The sequence below is a fragment of the Emydura macquarii genome, unplaced genomic scaffold (genome assembly GCF_026122565.2).
Source record: "Emydura macquarii macquarii isolate MOO-44397 ecotype Brisbane River unplaced genomic scaffold, CSIRO-AGI_Emac_v2 contig_2897, whole genome shotgun sequence".
NCBI classification, from domain to species: domain Eukaryota; kingdom Metazoa; phylum Chordata; order Testudines; family Chelidae; genus Emydura; species Emydura macquarii.
Window position 1 is genome coordinate 46,089,019 of NW_027133034.1, and position 19,482 is coordinate 46,108,500.

Sequence of the window (19,482 nt, forward strand, 5' to 3'; positions counted from 1 at the left end):
TTTAGTAAAGCCTTCACTTTACATATTTCCTTTTTAGTGATTATTCATGTGAAGTGATCACACCTAGCAGTAGGCTGCATACCACTACCAATGTACATTTTTATTTAATGTTTCCAAGTCAGATTTGTACCCTGTTCGTACAATGAACCCCCCCCCAATTTTTTTTTTAAAGTTTGGTTCCAGTTTCACATTTTTCTACTTTAGCATAAACACTTTATACTGTTTACTACTAAAATATAATCCAACTACAAACCACCAAACAAGGATGGTGATGCAAGCCGTTTTGATTGGTTTTGTTTTTATGATATTATTTTAAATACTTAGGTCAGCTATACCTATAGTGTGTGTCAAGTACATGTCTATGACTTAGACCAGTGTTTCTCAACCTTTTCAGTAGCAAGTACCCCCTAACTTTTGAAAATTTTAATAAGTACCCCACCACTCAATTTTCCACTCTGAGAAATACAATCTTTTTCTCCTTTACCACTGGATGACTGCATTTCTTGTAAAGCAGGAAAGTTCTGAGTTCTGCACTGCTGTGTGGCTGTGGCAGATCACAAAACCCCCTGCTGTTTCTCCCCTCCTTCCTCCTCCATATAGGAGCAAAGGTCAATGCCAGCCAATAACTATGGACTGATGGCAGAGTCACATGGTGTTTCCCCTCACACAGGCAAGAACTTGTGAGTTATGAGCAGACACTAGCGGCCCACCAGAGTGGACAGCAGCGCTCCCCGACTGTCCCTAACGGGGTACGAGCCTGGGGCAAATCACACCATGTAGGTCCCCTTTTAAGATTTTTATATTGGTAAAATGTGGGGCTGGCATAGTTGTCAATTTCACTGCTCAACTAAAGCACTGAAGTTTACAAGTATATCTGCCAGAAGAGCCTGGCTCCAGGACTGGGCAAGCCACTGAGCTCTCCCTGCCTGGCTTTCTGGGCACCAGGCTTTGAGCCGGGGAGGGGGAGCTGCCACCTGGGCAAGTTGCAGGTAGCTGCTGCCTGGCTGCCAACCTAGGAGGTGGGTGACTGCCATCCAATCTGAGTTGGGGCGGAGGAGGCTTCCGTGCAGGCTGGGACCTGGGGATGCGGGCAGGCGGCAGGCAGCTGCTGCCCATCTTCAAGCCAAGGCGGTGGAGGCTGTCTCAGCTCAGAGCTGAGGTGCAGGTGGCAGCCAAACAGCTGAGAGCAGGAGGCTGCTGCCAGGCTCCCGCCTGGGAGCTGGGACCAGGCGGGACACGGGCAGCTGCTCCCTGGCATCCCAAGAAGCTGGCAACTGCCGCCCAGCTTCCCAGGACTGGGGCAGCTGCCGTCTACCTCCCAGCTGGGAGCTGGAACCAGATGGAAAGTGGGTGGCTGCCGCCCCACTTCCCCAGAAGTCAGCGGTTACTGCCCGTCTCCCTTCACTGGGTTTTTTGCCACATACCCCCTGCCTGTGTCTTATGTACCTCCAGAGGTATGCATACCACAACTTGAGAAACTATGACCTAGAAAGTAGGTCTTTCACATATACACATGCCATCCAAAATGTTAAAAAAAAACCCCATGCTATTTAAGTAGCAAAATTTGTTATTGACGTTTAAAAAAGCAAATTCAAAATTTAAGGAGTAATTTTATTCACAAACATGCAAAATAAGTATAGCAACAACCCATAAATGAGCCTTCCCTAGTTCATCTGCTTTATTTTCCAGGTTCTGATCCTACTCATAAGATAGGATGTTTAATGTGTTTCAACTTTTTCTACATGTCACTGCCACCAGCAGTCACAATTATGTACATCACTGCCAATCTGTATCTTGGTAAAATATTTTGTACTTCTCAGTTTTGATCAAAATTACTTGGATTATAATACAAATTAAGAATTTAAAAATGTAAGAAAATACAATAATGCAGAGAAATCAGCAGTAATATGACCATGTTTTGTTTTTAAAGGGATCTGTACAGTATTCTTAAAATTGGTAACACTAGCCTCAAACTGTTTAAGTGAGGCAGGTAGCATTTTATTGTGGCAGAGCTTTTTACATATACATCTTGCTGGTTGCCTGTAAGAATGCATGAATGACTATTTTGCTACTTTAAGAAGCCTGGTGTTGCACTAATCCAGTCCAGCAGTTCACTGTTAAAATGCAAGGGGTCTAGATGTGAGGCCCAGTAGGTCTTCTTGATTTAAAAAAAATCAAATCTTCATTATCAACCAATGCACAAGTGACATCTCTCCCACAGAGAGCAATATTTGTACCTGGCTTTAAAAGAGAAACAACAATTATATTGTATAGGTGTATGCACACACTAAATTTTTTAAAACAAGTTTATCCACCTGCAAGTTACTAAAAAATATTACTTATTTAAAGAAAAGTTTGTCACAGAAACAAGTGAAAAGGAACAGATGGCAGAATACATTTTTTGTACTGCGGTAATGCAATTAATACTTAAGTGCAGATACTCAGTAATAAAGAGAGGGAAATAAACAGGACAGAAAAACTAAAACTGAGCTAGATATTAATTCTGTCTTGAAAACCAAGCACACACTCTCCTACTCTACATATACAAGCAAGAAATTGTTTCTAAAATGTATGCACAAAAGTCAGTTTTGATTACAAACTCAGTTAACAAGCCTTTTGTTTCCAGGACTGATTAAGCTAGCTGTCTTGTTCACTTTAAGAAAGCAGCCCTTTTAAATCATAATGAAAGTCAACACCGTGGCACTCAGATTTCACCCAGGAAAATAAATTAACTTTTAGTAATATCAATCACATTGATTTCCCAATCACAAATCCCTCCTCAAAAAGTACATAAAAGCCTATTCCAGCTCTCACCCACTCTGCCTGGTGGCAAGTCACCTGCTATATTTTGAGTGGCAGAGATTTTCTTCACTGTTGGCCAAGATGACTAGAGGTCTTGGAACCCAAGGTTGCCCTTTTCTTTCAAGAAATACTCTCCAGGAGCCTAGAATGTAAGCCATGATTCCAAACTGGGTTTCTCAGTTTGGTCACAGGCTACCCACCTATTGCAGTATTACACTTTAACACAAATGCAGTACTCACAATTGCTCAAGATAGTGATATTCAATTATTTAGGGTGGGGACATCTCTCCAAGGCAGCTTCCATTCGGCTCTGTTTTAAGCCCTTTGGGACACAGGATAGCAAGAGTTTGTTATTCAAGTGTGAAGACAAAATAAAAAATGAAGCTTTGCTCATCATGGTAAAAACATTTTGGGCCAAATCCTTCTTGTCTCTCTCATGAAAAACAGATTTTGGTTCTTTATGGATAACAGACTGAAGACACCATCAACATATTATGCTGAAATCAGGGACTAAAACTTAACCGTTTGCTTTTGTCTTGATCTGTCCCTCTACAGAACAGCTTCAAAAATTTTTGGTGTTAAACTGAAGGTAAATAACAGAAGCTCACAGACATTTAATCTAAAGTGCCAATTCCCAAATTTTGTTTGTTTAGTCTTCAATCCATATTTGAATGTTAACAAGATTACATTAAAAAAATCCCATCATCATCAAAGCTTGGAAAGTCAAATCCTTTCTACATTTTTTCTTCTTATGCAATTTATGCAAAAAGCAGCCCTCCACGACCATGGATTTTTCATCAGCATGGAGCTCCAGCATGAGCTATTCATGTACCACAAACCCAGCCCTCCCACCTGTCAGCAATGAAGAAATAAGGGTTAGAGAACAGATTTGCTCTATATATTACACCCCACCAATAGACAGAGAAGGAAAAAAAAATCTTTACAGAATCAAAGACTACTGAACAAGTCCAGAAGTACTCCATCCACACAATCTATTCTTCAGTTATAACAAACTGTGTATGCTAGGAGACTCCCCACTGGACTGGAAAGTGGCAACTGTAACAGCAGAACCCAAAGCTAGACTACATATGCAACATTTCAACAGGAGTCACTTGTCACCTACCAGATAGTAGCCAGTGTGATAACCACTCATATACCAGGCTATTAACATACTTCCCAAAGCTTCCTCATCTTCAGGAGAATCTGGACCCATGGGTGGTGGAGGAGGAATCAACTAGGAGATAGTAAAAGAAACTGTGAACTGCTTTATTATATTGGTGTTTGTTTATCTTATGGGCAGGAGAAGTGAGGGACAATAACCCACTCTAAAGTTATTAACAAATAAATGAGAGAATAGAAATGGTTCTTACACACTATTTAAATGTGACTAAAATAAGATGGTATTTGCTTAAACACCTTATTTACAAAGGCACATATACCATTGCTCTGTATTTAACTCCTATGATCAGCATGTCCACTAGGAGATATAGTAAGGAAAACTTTCATTAACTTATTTTCCAAAATTCATAACACATCTATACGGATATAGGTAAAGCAGTATAAACCCCTAATACAGATGTAGTTGCACCAATATCGCTATTCCCGCAAGGGAAAGGAAATAAGCTATGTCAGCATAAGGGAATTTAATATCTGTTGAAATTATTAATAATATTGTAAATTAATATGGGAAATCACCAAACACCAATTTATTAAACCCAAAGGCCGCTCTGAACATGCCTAAGAAGCCTAGCAAATAAGCAATTTATTACATCCAAACAGTAACTAAACACTCATAAGCATTTGATCAAGATATTTATAAATGGGCTAAGCCCAAGGATGGCTCAGATCCATATTTGTTTGCTCCAATGTGGTCAGGCAGATATTAGTAATGAACTCTAAGAATTTACTTGTTTTATACCCATTAAACAAGAGCTGTCATTGCCAACTACTGACTTCAGCTAAAACCTAATTTGAGACAATTCACCCTTATTTTCAGTCTTAATCCAGATAAGATTTACAACCCCCATTCTTCCCAAGGCCTTTCCACCCCTCCTCCTTGCTGTCCAACAATTTTCCTATTGCACCTGGAGTCACATGGGCTTTAACACAAGTGTGTGGATTGGGGAAGGGCTCTGTTGGCTCATTTTAAGACATTCTCTTTGTTTGATTTAAAACCACTTGCAGTTACCCTTATCCCTTAGAAGCCTTATTTTTAGAAACTTCCCCTCATTTTATTAGTTATTCATTGAACCAGACATTCTCCCTACTTTATTTCTTCTCTCTGGCCTTACCACTTATTACTTTCATGGCCTTCCTTCTATTTGCTAGTCATAGCCTTTCTTTACAACAAATACATTTCCTTAACCTAATTTAAGCTAACTTTAATTCTTTCATTTTATATTTATCCTGCAATATCAGCAAAACTATTTCAGTAAAAAGTCACACACACAACGGAAATAGTTAGACCAGCACAAAAACGCTGTATAAAACACATCTTACTCTTTACATACCTGTGAACTCCATAACAGAAATTTACTCCCTGTGATACTGAATACAAACCCCTGAAGCTGGGGTGAAATTTATAATTGGAACATTAAAATTGGCTTAATGGAACATTGCTACTGGGCACATAGATAGTCTTTTCAATTTAAAAGCATGCACATGCACACAGGTGACCAAGAAAGTCAGTTGGAAAAGTGGAGATCACAAATATTTGCCTTTAATCACTATATTTTTCACCTACCACTTACCGGTGGTCCTGTTACGAATGGTGGAGGGCAGTTTGATAAGAAAGGTGGTGGTCCACTGAATTTTGATCCAGGCTATAGTGAAATAATTGAATATGAAACACAATTTGAAATTAAAAGAGGGAAAGAAACCTTCTGCCTTAAAATATTATTGCACAACAGGTCACAAAATTGCTTAAGCAAAGGTAGCAAGTTTGACTTAATGAATCAACAGTATAGGAATATGGGCCAGCTGTGAATGCTTCTTGCTAATATTCTCTGACATGAGTCACCAAGCGAAGCAAAAAAAAAGTTAAATAAATAAATAAATAAATAAAACTAAAAGACAGGCCTGAAGTGATATTTTAATAGTAATTTTTAAAACGCCTTTAAATGGAAATCTGAAGTTGTACACTCACATTAAGAACTATTCCTTACATGTAATATTCCTATATGCAAGAGATACCCTAGACCAGATAATCAGTTATGAAGTGACTAAGTTCACTTTATTTTTTAATAGTAACTTTACTATACCACATATTTTTATCACAATCACACTGTGTCTATGCTTGCATTTAAAGATGAAATGATAGGCTCATCTTAATTTATATTGGTTCTTCAGATATGAGATTTTCTGGTCATCTTCTACTTATATTGTACTGTTCCAAAAATAAAGCCAATTGTTTTTGTTTCCATTGCTGTATCATGTAGAATCTATTCTAGATTTGAAATACAGAGGGTGACACCGTGGCCCCCAAAAAGTCAATGGGAAAACTTCAATTGACTACGAAGGTGTCTGGATTTCACCCCTACTGTTTACCATAGAGGTGCACATTAAAATTCAAGAGTTATCTTGAGCGCTTAACACTGTGCAAAAGTTGGAATTTAATGGCTAGAAGAGTGGTAAATACATTATTTTCTCAGAGCTGTGAAGTAAGTAATAGCTAAAGTTCCTGCTGTGCTGCAAGCCACTATCCCAGTTAGTACTATGCTTACCCTTCCCAGGCCTGGCGGTGGTGGAGGTGGAAAACGGGAGTTCCAGTGAGAGGATTTTAATTTTGTAGAGTTGTATTTGTTTCCAGGAGACTGGGAGGACTTTTCACTTTCATCTGTTGAATACTGAGTCTCATTTTCATTCTACAAGGAAAACTATTTTTAATTAAAACTCAGGCAGACTGGTTCCCAAGTTACTACCCTCATGTGTTCATAGCAAATGTTAAGCCAAATTCAACATTAAACTTTTCACTAGGAAGGCCTTATCCATAACCACTTCCATCTTGATTTCAGCACTCCTGCTCCACTCTGATTTCTTAACTTTGCCCCTGTTGATTCAAAAATGCATCTGCTAAGATCATCTTCCTTGTTTTTCATTTTGATCCTTTTCTCTTTGAATCTAACCACGGTCTCCTGCCTTTCTACTACATGAAGTTCAATCTTCTTGTCTCACATCCAAGGTCTTTGACAGTTCTGTTCCTCCCCTATTTATTTTCTCATTCCTTCTTCATCTCTAGCACTGCCACCTATTACTAACTTAGACAACTCAGTTGTCCAGTTCTCCCACTCCTTCCACCTTTTTCTAGTCTTTTATATATATTGGGAACTTGGATTTTGATAATCTAAAACTCAGAAAGTGACTTCAAAACATTTTAATGCCGAGGCTATTTCTTAGCACATACACACATACAAAGATCACTCCCTAATCTCATATGAAATCCTCCACATTGAACACTGAGCCCAGCATCAGCAAAAACAGTAGATGAGTTACATTTTCCTGTAAAAAGGGCCAAAAGTCTGCAGTCTACAGGGGAAAAGACACAGCTGTTTTCAGACCTGCCATGTCTATTATCCCACTAGCAAAACTTCTTGATGTCCAGCACTGCTGATTAGAGATTGAAACAGTAGATTGATACTGGTGCACTGAGAAAGACAGCATCTCCCTGCATTAAATGAAGCATCAGGAGAAGCAATCCTGCAGGTGAGAATTAGAGTTGTGTGCAAGAATCACAGGGTCATATACAGTCCCGGTGTGGTAACAGTAATAATAATCCCACTTAGCACTTCTATAACTTTTTTTGTCCATAGCTCTCAGTGCTTTACAAAGGTCAGTATCACTATCCCCATTTGACAGATCAGAAAACTAAATCCAGGAAAGGAAGTCATTAGCCCAAGGTCACCCAGCAAAGTGGCACAGCTGGGAATTGAAGTCAGGTCTCTAGAATCTCAGTCCAGTACCCTATCCATGAGGCCACACTACCAATCAGGTGCCATTGCTTTCAACAGATTCATGCCCACTTACACCAAGGATGCCTTTTGGTTCACATTCTCTTCTCTTCCCTCAATTCTACGAGGGCAACAAGAATATAACAGACGTTTTTGCTTATTTTTAGTAGAATATTGTTTATATTTGCCCTCTCACCTCCCCAGCATTCTGCTCCTTGTTTTCTCTTTCAATGGTGTTTGGAAGAAGCAGATCAGATAGATTGTGCTCTTCCTTATTTCCATACCCAGTGTAAACAACAACACACGTCCCACTCTTGTGATTGATTGAGGCAATAGTTGCTAGGTACACATTGCCATCCTCAGACCAAACTGCACTACAGGTATCACCAACTCTCCACTGCAATAAAAGCAAGAAAGTCAAGTCAACAGCTATATTGTGACCTTTGAAAAATAATATTTTCCCCCAGTGTAACTCTTCTCATACTCAAGAGTTTAAACAAGCATCTAAATGTTAACATATCCACTATGTATACTAACTTTTTAACTAAATAGTGCATGATGTGTCTCTCTTCACTACAGATTTTTCTTTGTATCCAATTTATATGTCTCTCAGGTATGTGCAGCAGAGCCAAAATTTACAAATCTTATTTACAATTTCATTGAGGTCAATAACTAAAATCTTCCCTTGATGAGCAAATAAACCTTACCATGTTTTAAAAGTGACTATGAACATGTGCGATACAAAAAAGTGTTAACATTTAATTTTGGTATGCAGTTTTTAAAGTGACCTGTTTCAATGGTGCTGCATTGCTTTTCTTCCTACTTCTGTTCTTTTTGTTGTTTTTTCTCTTTGTCCCTGAGCACTGTTCTTGTTTGTCCGAAGGCTCCGAACACTCACCATTCTTTAGAGCATTCTACAAAATAATAATAAAAAAGATTCAATGAATTATACCCCAACATTTCAACTATAACATGTACTTCTATCCCTTTATCACAAAAGCAATCAGAGCTAAACAGGAGATAGAGATCGCAAATTTCTCCTGTTCGCATAAATGACATAATGGTAAGGGTGCATGTATTTATTCTGTTTATATACAGTAATATGGTATTGTAAAAAGATCCACTAAATTAGATGCGTGTCTTTAAGACACAGATTTTAGCCCAATGTGATATTTGAATTTGTATGAGCCATTTTGTACAATTCTACTTCTGAAAGAATATTTTGACCTAAATGGGCTTCTCTACACTATGGGTGCTACAGCAGTACAACTCTGTATATCTGGTGATATAGCTGTGCTGCTGTAAAGCTGTTGTATAAACGCTTCCTATTGCAATAGAAAGGATTTTTCCATCAGTTAATCAACCTCCTCAAGTGGTGGTAGTTCAATCAATAGAAGCATCCTTCTGTCAATCCAGCCACATAGACTCTAAAGTCAGAAGGGATATGATCATCTAGTCTGACCTCCAGCACAACCCAAGCCCCAGAACCTCACCCAAACTACAGAATTGCAAGTTTCTCATATCCCTGAGCAATGTCATGATGTTTATCTAAATTATACATGTAGCCTGGGCCTGTAACTAAGGGATAGAAAAGCATCCCCTTAACTGCCACAATCTGAAAAAAGAACAAACGACAGCCATTACAAAAACTATTTGCAGTGACTTATCATAATTCCTCACTGGAGGAGGATCAGAAGTCACCTCCAGAAGTCATCAGGGATAGTTATGCATTCCTCAGTCTAGAAATTCAAAGCTTTGTTGGAACTACAAAGGACCTGGGTGTCGGGGGGGAAGCCCCGATCCTGCATGGAGCCCTCCCCCCGCGGGGCTCCCCACAGGATCGGAGCCACACATAGCAAAGATCAGCAGCAGTTTCTTTGTGAGACGGAGGGAGCGGGGGAAGGATCGATTAGGTGTGTTGGGCTGCCAGCAAAGTAAGGGAGACGCGGGGCGGGAGAGCCCTAGGCCGCGCACTACCTTGAACGATGCCACCGCTTTATCGTAAGCCTTGATCAGGGCGGTGTCGTCCCAGATGTCCGAGTCGTCGCTCTGCGGGGAGACAGGCAGCTTTACCCCACAGCCAGGCCGCGGCAGCGGGCCGCTCACGCGGGCTCGGGCGGGGGGAGGAGCTGGACAGGGCACAGCAGGGGTAGACCCGCTCCCACCACACCCAGGCCGCTAACAGGCCGCCGCCAGCTCTCGCTACCGGGAGCGGCCCCGAGCGCGCGGGGCGCATCTCCGCCGCCGCCGAGCCCGGCCCGGCCCGGCCCAGTCTGCCCCACGCGCCTCAGAAGGCCCCAAGCATCGCCCCACGCCTTCAGCCTGGCCCGGAGCCGCGGCCCCGGCCCGGCGCGGCACCCACCCGCCTCCGCTACCTGTCCGGCGCCGCGTTTAAACAGCACCGGCTCCCCGCCGGCGCCGCGGGCTGCCCCTGCCATGCTAGCGGGAAGTCGGCTGGGTGCGCGCTGCGCAAGCGCGACCACTGGCGCCTGCGCAGTCGGTCAGCGCGCAATTGCGCATGCGCAGCCTTCACTACAGCCCGCCCCCACCACAGGCGACTTGAAGAGGGTGGAGCTTGATTAGCAGCGGTAGCTGCTTGGGTCGGAGTCTCCCTTTGCCACTGATCCGCTCTATGCCAGGGAGGGAGCGGGCGGGCTGCCTGCTGCCCCCTGCCGGCCGCTCCCTTCGCAGGAGGGAGAGCTCCAGCACCAGCCGGGCTGGATTCGGGGCCCCTAATTACAAACCTAGGCACCCAGCGGAGCCCCGGCTGCGGCTACAACCCTGCCGCGCCTCTTGCAACCCGTGCGCTGCAGCCATTGTTTTAACAAGGGGGGCCTGCAAGGTTCTTCTCACCCCTTCCCTCCATGTCCCCATTGGGTGGGGGTAATCTTCATTTCCTATTTAAATTAATGTGATTTCCTCACAGGAGGCCGGAGCAGATACACAGGAAGCCAGCATCAAAACGCTGTTGTGCAAGACACATTTTTAGTTTGTTTTGAAAGAGACTAAATGCCCCATTAGCATAGCACCATGGTGTGTGCGTGTCAGATTTTTAGTAAGGATAAGATGGACTGACCGGAAACTTGGTGGTATTAGCCCTAGAGGCAAAATATGTGACAGCCCCCTAACATTTAGTGGGCAAGATGGATATCGTACAGCAATAACCCAAGTCTACAGTTCAAGAGATCAAGGCACAGTTCAGAAAATTCTCATTGAAAATTGTGTAAGGAAATCTTAGTTTTTTATTTATGTGGAGATGATAGGTGTATCTGAACACAGGAAAATATCCCATTGCTTTATTTTGGGTAGCAGTCTTAAGCTCTCACTTAGAGCCCTGCACAGATATAAATATGTTGGTCAGCCTCTGCTCTACAGCTGCAGGAATAAACTTTTACCCAACTGCAATCTGCCCTCCCTTGTAGACTTACCAGCATCCACACAGCAGCTGAGCCCCTGCCATCCTAAACAGCTGATGAGCCCTCCCAGCTACCCCTCCTGCCTAAGAGCTGATCAACTGTTTGCTGCATCCCTGGCTGGCAGCTGCTCCAGCCCTGCTTGTGACAACAGATTTGGAGTGCTCTACTCTCACTTGTACAGTATGAAAAGTTTTATATGGAGCTGCTGAGCAACTGCTCTTATATAAACCACTTAGTGAGTACTGTAGCTTGATCATGCCTGTTTTAATGCAAACATTTCTTGTACAGAATCTTCCAGTTGTCATGGGGGAAGAGACCTAAAATGGGTACTAACCCCTCCTTGCTCATAATATGGGTTAATGTTAATTCTAGTGAGTATGCTTGCACTATTAGCACTGCCATCAAAACTGCCACCCTTGCAAGCAGTTCTGAATAAGCTAGTTCCATTACATCATTCTTGCAGCCAGAAATTAACACAGGGAGAACTACCTCTCATGTTAAGAATGACAGCATCTTTATAGCTTTTTAAGTTTTTGCTCAACTGTTGATTTTTTTTTTTTTTTTTAAACTACATCCCCCAATAAGTTTAAGAACAGGGGCAGGACACATAGAATATTCTATCAAGCAGTTGGATACGTGCAACTCCCACTGAAGTTACTGGGACCTGCAACTGCCTCATGCCATTTGTTTATATTCTTACAAAACCATTACTGTACCCTTGCATTGTACTCCCTTTCTCCAGCCAAGGTAACTGCTTACAGCAGGAGCCATGGCCCCAGGCATGATATAAATAACTATGCAGTCAAGGCTATTAAGATATGAAGGTCACCTGCACCCTAAGCTTTGCTCCAGCTTCTCACACACCCAAGAGTGTCTATCTGAATTGACAGTTATCCTTATTGGAAGATCTGGCAGATTATCTAGAGAGCAAAACCTGCGATTATGCTAACTGGTAGTTCAGACTACTTTTCATTAATTAATGTATTACATACTTAGGAATCGAAAGGAAACTACAGTTTACATCACTTTTGAGGCATGCATAGAGGGCAGAAAAAGCAGTGAAAGTTGCATGACTAATAATTTTGCCTCCCCCACTGTATGTTGTAAAGCTAACTTTGAGCTCCCTGAAATCCACCTTGCCTGCTCCCAAGAGCCATGTCTACACAGTTTGCTCTGCTACAGCTCACTTTGCTTTGGGAGAGCCACCACTAGAGAGAGCTTATGTATATAGCAGCAAAGGCTCCAAAAATGTGCTCACTGCCCTCAACTGTGACTCTGGCTTAATAAGGATTCTTCTGGTAGATAGGGCAATCTACCTCATTGTACATGCAAAACATTATGTAGATGAGAAAGGATTAAGTTTAGTATAGGTTTAAAAACCTTTTATTTGCCCTCCCATGATTTTTTCCTAAACTAGTCTCAAGAATGATATTTAAAACAATCTAATTTTAATGAAAGAGGGCTGGCTAGTTTTCAGATTTTTCTGAGCAGTTCTCATTGACTTTCGGCTGCTCAGAAAATCTAAAGGCCATAGATCTGTGGTTACTAGTTTACTGCCCTTCCCAACCAGACAAGTGAAGCTAAACTAAAAGTTTACAGGCAGGTGTACTGTAATCTCTCACAATACGACTTGTTAAACAAATCATGCCAGATTTTAGTCTTCTGAAAATTAGTTTTGAAAAGTTAGTGTTCTAAACAAATCTGCACTTTAAGGTAGTTTTTTAATTCAAGCCTAGTAAAAGGTTATCCACTGTACCCATTTCAGATTAAATACTTCATGCAACATTTTATTGTAAAAATAATTTAAGATGAGATTTACAGTTCAGACCTTTACAAGTTTGAATGCATTGCACAATGGTATTGGACTTTTAAAGTAGTGTTCCACTTTGAACTATTGTTATGCTTTAAGGGTCATGAAGAGGGTAATCTGGTTTAATTGTGGATTTATTAGTATAGTAACACAAGCCAACATTGTTAATAATGGTGAAATTAAACGATTGCTACCAACACTTAAACTATTCCAGCTAATTTAATGAATGAAGACTTGGTTATACTCAGCCTATACTAACCAAACATTCTAAATAAGTGCAAATTGAACAAATCTGCAAGTATAAGATAAACAACCATTTAATGACAGGCCACTTTTACAAATAAGTCTGATCTTTTAGGCCCTATAGCTTGATTGATCTACATTGTATTGTAACATTAGGTCATTTGAGTAGCCACACAAGTTTATTTTGCTCCTGCCTGCAGAGACTTCTTCTCATTAGCGGCTTTCTGCTTTTGCTGCATGATTTCAGAGTCTCTGTAAAAGATAGACATGTAGTTAGAAAAATAGTGAGCTACTGGAAATATTTCTTTACTGTTACTATTAGGCTTCATCTTACTTTCTACAGGTTACTTCCATTATTGGTTTTCAACCAATGGGACAAAACCCAAATGCAACAGCATCCAGTGGATCAATTTTTAAGCTTAAAAATAATCAGGACAAGAGGTTGATACCCTGCAGAAGATCAGCCTAGATAACAAGTCTACTTGCCTGCATTTTACCACACTGAAAGAGCTACTCATATTTCATATACCTGTCAACACATCCTGGATAAGGTAGCAATGAAGTTTAGTCTGATACTATTTCAGCAGCAGGTGCATAAAAGGTGAATACAAGCTCAAACATTTAAACCTTACTTGAATTTTATGCCTGCCAATACTCAACAGAAGTAATGGAAGTCAAATAAAGCCATTTAGTATAGATATTCTAAGATCCACTCCAAAGATTATACTCAGTCACATGAATGGACTAGATAACAAGCCCACCAAAAGTAATGAAACAGGATTTGTATGTTCTCAGTAAAGTCAGGAGTCTGACAGCTTTTTACGTAGTTGTAACACACAGGTAAAGCATCTTTCTATTTGTAACCTTTAGATCAAGAGGATGTGTCCTCTCTTATTTGACTGGACCTGGAGCCAGCTAATTACTGAACCAGTTTCAATTTGAAAGTGTATTCTGAGGCAGTTGGTCTTTAATGCTAGTAATTAATTCTACAGTACAAGGTGTTATATTAAAGCCTTATAATTCAAGAACACTGTGGTGGCCTTGAGTCATGTTGTGACCAGACTTCAAACTTCATTTGTTGCCTGGATCTTAGTACGGACTGTGTTTACTGTGATGCTTCCCCAAGAGTACTCAGGGTTGTGAGGCACCTCACCACTACCCAGTTAGCATGAAGTACTTTGATTTGTGCCTGCTGTTTATCAACTCCCTGGAGCCAACAGTCTCTGGCAGCACAAGCTCTATATTCCAGACCCCTGCAGACCTTGCTCTCTGTTCAGATAGTGATAGGCACACACCAATCCCTGAATACTTGGGAGTGTTCCCTGTTGTGATCCACTGCACTTCCAGAATTACTACACCTGCTATTCACACTATTCTATACACACTAACTTAAGATTCAGCTCAAGACAATCACTTCACGTAACATCACAGCACTTAGATATAGCTACAGTGAAAACAAGAATAAGTTTATCAAAGACTACAGATTCAAATATCAGTAAGAGTATTGGAAACAAAGGATATAAACAAAATCATAATATCCTTTCTAGAGACTAAGCTAAAGTCTTGTCAAAGTAGTCCAGCATTTTCAACCAAACCCTTGTTCATTAAACAGAAGTACTCTCCTTTTACTCCCTTAATGAAGGGGGCCTGCCTAGGCATCCCTCAAATATATTCAAGCAAACATTTGATATGCACCTCACAAAAAGGTTCTCTTCCCCCTGTGTTTCTCTTCCTGTTAGTTTTCTCTTACAATCCTTCACTGGCATTCAGTTCAGAGGAATGCTAGGGGACCCACTGTGAATGAGACAATACTCAATTTATATACAAATTGATGAACTGATCTCTCTTGTCTACTAGATGAAGCTGCTTTTCAGACTGAAATGGCTAATGCCTTGTTTAGATAAGAAAAGTACCCACGGTTTGGATTGAGCTGGTATGCTGCTTTATTCTCCAGGAACTACACTCTTAAGAAAGTCTCAAAGCATGTAAGAGGGAAGGAAAATATTAAGTGCACAATCTGAACATTTTGTTTTGGCTCCTCAAATGAGCGGCTGGGAAGGTATTGCCACTCCCCCCCCCCCCAAAATCGAGGAGTCAAAACCAAGGACTATAGCAGAACCCTTCAGAAGGGCATTTGAGGCCTATCCACCCAAGACCGAGCCAAGCTCTGGAAACATTGGAGGGAAGCCAAGCCTGAGTAACCTAAAGTATGTGCAGATGTTTTGTTCAACACCTTCATGAATGATGTGGAGGACAGAGTGGATTGCATGCTCAGCAAGTTTGCAGATGACACTAAGTTGGGGGGAGTGGTAGATATGCTAAAGGGTAGGGATAGGATACAGACTGACCTAGACAAATTGGAGGATTGGGCCAAAAAACAAAAATCTGATGAGGTTCAACAAGGACAAGGGCAGAGTCCTGCACTTACGACAGAAGAATCCCATGCACTGCTACAGACTGGGGACAGACTACAGAAAAAGGACCTGGGGGTTACAGTGGATGAAAAGCTGGATATGAGTCAATAGTGTACCCTCATTGCCAAGAAGACTAATGGCATATTGGGCTGCATTAGCAGAAGCATTGCCAGCTGATCGAAGGAAATTATTCTCCTCTATTCAGCATTGGTGAGGCCACATTTGGAGTATTGTGTCCAGTTTTGGGCCCCCCACAGCAAGAAGAATATAGACAAATTGGAGAGAGTCCAGAGGAGGGCAATGAAAATGATTAGGGGGCTGGAGCACAAGATTTATGAGATGCTGAGGGAATTAGGCTTGTTTAATCTGAGGAAGAGAAGAATGAGGGGGGATTTGATAGCAGCCTTCAACTACCTGAAAGGGGGGGGGGGAGGGGGCTCCATGGAGGATGGAACAAGGTTGTCCTCTGCCATCACTGAGAAGAGAACAAGGAGTAACAGTCTCAAGTTGCAGTGGGAGAGGTTTAGGTTGTCTATTAGGAAAAACTTTCACTAGGAGGGTGGTGAAGCACTGGAATGGGTTACCTAGGGAGGTGGTGGTGGAATCTCCATCCTTAGAGGTTTTTAAGGTGCGGCTTGACAAAGCCCTGGCTGGGATGATTTAGTTGGGGTTGGTCTTGTTTTGAGCAGGGGGTTACACTAGATGACCTCAGGAGGTCCTTTCCAACCTTAATATTCTATGTTACAAAATTATCATAATCCATTAGCATCTCAAGTAGGTGCAATTTATTTTCTTGAACAAAGCTTAAAGAATACCACCCACCCACACCTCATCTGACACCTGTATAGTAGAGCTTACCTTTGTTTTCTCTGAGAAGCAGACAAACTATCCTCTTTCCTTTTCCCCTTGAGGATATCCTGGGTTTTCTTCAAGTTTTTCTGGCGGGCAAGTTCACGCTGGTTCCCACCTACATAATATTCAAGTTTATACATATGCTGCAAATTCCCTTCCTTACCTCCACTCTTTAAGATTGTGTACTGAGTGATTTAGTAGCTTAAGACCAAAATTAGTAAAAAGGTTTACTAAAACTACACATGGAGGTTTTCCTCCCCAAGTCTGGAGCCAAGAAAAATTCTGAAACACAGACTAGCAGTATTGCTGTTCAGCAAGGAGGTCCCAGAGCTTCCCAAATTTAACAGATAAGAATTTTTAACATGATTTTCCCTAACCTTGCTTTGAGAAACAGCTAAATGTTTTTTGCTGAAGTATTCATAGGAACTTCAGCTTGAGGCAGACATGCGGCATGGAAAGCTTCACCTTAAACCTCTTATGTTTGGCAAAGTTACAATAATCTTGGAGGGTCAGATTTTTATTGGTGTCAGTAAATGTTGATTTCACCACATGAATAAACTGACAAAAGTATTTCCACTGATAATCATCAACGTTAGGTATGTAGTCTGATGATGTAGTATTTAAAATTTTACATGTACCAGGGTCTTTAAACCATGAAAGTTCACTATACAATGAAAATTAGAACTGGTCAGCATAGCAGAAACATCTCCAGGTCTACTGTGCCTCTTCAATTACTATTTTACCCATGTGCATGTATAAGAAAGTACTCCTGATCTCAGGATGACAGGATACAGCACACATCATCCATGCCTGTTTTTTACCTCAAGTTGCACATACCATAATCTCCTTATGAAGAGATGCTGTGAGTGAGTTGTGTCACAGATTACATAAACCTGCAACTTCCCCATCAGGCTAGAGGACACTTGTGTGAGAAAGTTTTGTTCTTAATTACCCAGTTCTTCCTTGAACTTGGATCACTACAGTGAACTTAAGGTGTCTGTTTAGACATTATGAACTGAACTTGGAACATATCCCAAATTGATATAAAACAGACAACTACAGTAACGTTGAAAATCAGCTTGTTGCCAGGAGAAATGCTGAAAAAGTTGCTGTAGTCCGAGAAAACTGTCGTAATGAATTTATCAGACTTCTACTGTGATGTTCACTCTAGGACTAGATAGTGATTTTCTGCCATTAACATAAGCAAATGGCATTGCACCCCCAACATCTGACTTCCATCAATTTAGGGCCCTGCAACACCTCATAGCACTGCCACATTCAACATTTTTGGTTGGTTTTAGTTATTTACGTAAATGGGGAGGCACAGTCTGGCAGTGCTAAGTTAAGCAGGGTGGTACTAGATACTGCTCAGGGGCCATTGAAGGGCATTTTATTTGTCGCCTGACAGCCAGCAATGAAACTTTGAGCTACTGGCCCTGGCTGATCAGGTCATTACAAGCAGCCCTGCAAACCCTACCCCGGGAGGCTCTGCTGTGTTCAGAGCGGCCGACGTTTTTAAGGCTGGTTTTAGGGACACCGTTTTTTGGGGAGCCCTCAGGGCAGGCCCCATGTTTACAGACACTGATACGTCGCTCCAGAAATCGCCAGTTTTACAGGGAGGAAAATGGAGTCACCAAGGAGCGCGGTCGCAGTGCGACAGACAGAGGGCGCCCCCCACACCGCTCGGCTGCGCTAGGCCCCTTCCTGGGTGGAGACCGACGACGGAGAGCCCCGCACCACGGTTGTGTACCCTGGAAACAGTCGCCACCGCACGGGCCCGGCCGCTCCTGCAGACGTCGGGTGGAGCCACTATGGCGCTGGGTCGGAGGGAGCCTGCGGGGCTCACGGGCCCCGGGGCCTGCAGAACCCGGCGCGGAGTGGGCGCTGCCGGGCCGGGCGCGGCGGCCAGAGCAGGAAAGAGGCGCCTAGAGCCTGGATTACCGGGACCAGGCGCCATTATAGGAGGGGACGAGAAGGCCCCAAGCGCCACTCTCACAGCCCGCCCCGGGGGCCCGGGCAGCCGCCGCTTCATCACCCAGGCCCGACAGCGACCGCGCGGGGCCGGCAGAGCCGTTCCCGACAGGGAGGGGCCGCGCAGATCGTTACTCACGGGCCATGGCGAGACAATATCCCGGGCGGGACTCGCCGAACTTGAGCTCAGCTCCTAGCGCTGCTCTGCTCCAGAGCGCTCCGGCTACGGGCCAGTGCCAGAACCTTCTGCCTACCCCTCTCCCCCGCCCCTCCTCCCGAGAGGCAACTTATAGTGACACGCCTCTATGACGTAGCATAAACACGCAGCCGTCACAATATCACGGCCGCCCAGATCGGAATAGAACGACGAATTAGAACTTGGAACCCTCAGAGCTGTGGGTGCGGCTTCGGAGCGGCAACAATGCGCCTGCCCTGTTAGTAGGGTCTAGGGATTGCTATTGCTAATTTGGGTGGGGCTCGGGCTCAGTAAATCTTGCCTTTGGGCCTGGGGTTGTGTGGAGGCCATCAGTGGTGTTCTTCTCTCACAGGCACTGATGCTTAGGTAGAGGCTGTGTCGGAGTCTCAGGATATTTGGTCTATTTCTTACCTTTTCCCTCCAGATTCCTGAAGGTGGTGATGTGATGACTAGGCGAAAGCAGCAGCTTTTATTTTTTGGAAGCAGGTTTCTGTCCCGCCTGGTTGCAGAGAAAAGCATGAAAACATGATCCCAGTGCACCCTAAGGTATTCAAAACCAGAAAGTAAATAGAACTGTTTTGAGCCTTTAGGGAACACTTGTGTCCTATTTTCAAAATTTTCTCTTCAACCATAAAAGCTTTTTAAAAAAATAAAATAGATTCTTCACATAATCACAGAATTCCAGGTACTAGGGCTTAAAAAAACCCCACGTAAATATTGCACTATTCAAGATAAAATGGTGAGTGATGGTAAATATGTAAAATATAAATTGAAAATGCCCTATATTTATGCTTGCCATTTAGAAAATTGTGTTGCTGTAACATTGGCAGGT

General features: G+C 42.5%; 2 protein-coding genes across 5 annotated transcripts; both read right to left on the reverse strand.

Moving 5' to 3' along the window:
- Window positions 1-1,590: 1,590 nt before the first annotated feature.
- Window positions 1,591-12,943, reverse strand: LOC137167187 (survival of motor neuron protein-like). Of its 4 annotated transcripts, none has more exons than XM_067569207.1 (9): window positions 10,124-12,943; window positions 9,726-9,797; window positions 8,537-8,662; window positions 7,945-8,145; window positions 6,525-6,665; window positions 5,553-5,624; window positions 3,926-4,036; window positions 3,043-3,124; window positions 1,591-2,237 (listed from the first exon to the last, which is right to left on the reverse strand). In XM_067569207.1, the coding sequence occupies exons 1-8, from the start codon at window positions 10,184-10,186 to the stop codon at window positions 3,068-3,070; spliced, it is 843 nt and encodes a 280-aa protein (XP_067425308.1). In that variant the 5' UTR covers window positions 10,187-12,943; the 3' UTR covers window positions 1,591-2,237; window positions 3,043-3,067. The 4 variants fall into 4 exon arrangements, with proteins under 4 accessions (XP_067425308.1, XP_067425307.1, XP_067425309.1 ...); XM_067569206.1 differs by having other exon boundaries at window positions 1,591-2,241; XM_067569208.1 differs by lacking the exon at window positions 10,124-12,943 and adding an exon at window positions 9,955-10,056 and having other exon boundaries at window positions 1,591-2,241.
- Window positions 12,944-13,273: 330 nt separating this feature from the next.
- On the reverse strand, window positions 13,274-18,748 carry SERF1B (small EDRK-rich factor 1B). Its single transcript, XM_067569210.1, has 3 exons — window positions 18,594-18,748; window positions 16,490-16,598; window positions 13,274-13,469 (listed from the first exon to the last, which is right to left on the reverse strand). The coding sequence occupies exons 1-3, from the start codon at window positions 18,598-18,600 to the stop codon at window positions 13,397-13,399; spliced, it is 189 nt and encodes a 62-aa protein (XP_067425311.1). The 5' UTR covers window positions 18,601-18,748; the 3' UTR covers window positions 13,274-13,396.
- Between the last annotated feature and the right edge of the window lie 734 nt (window positions 18,749-19,482).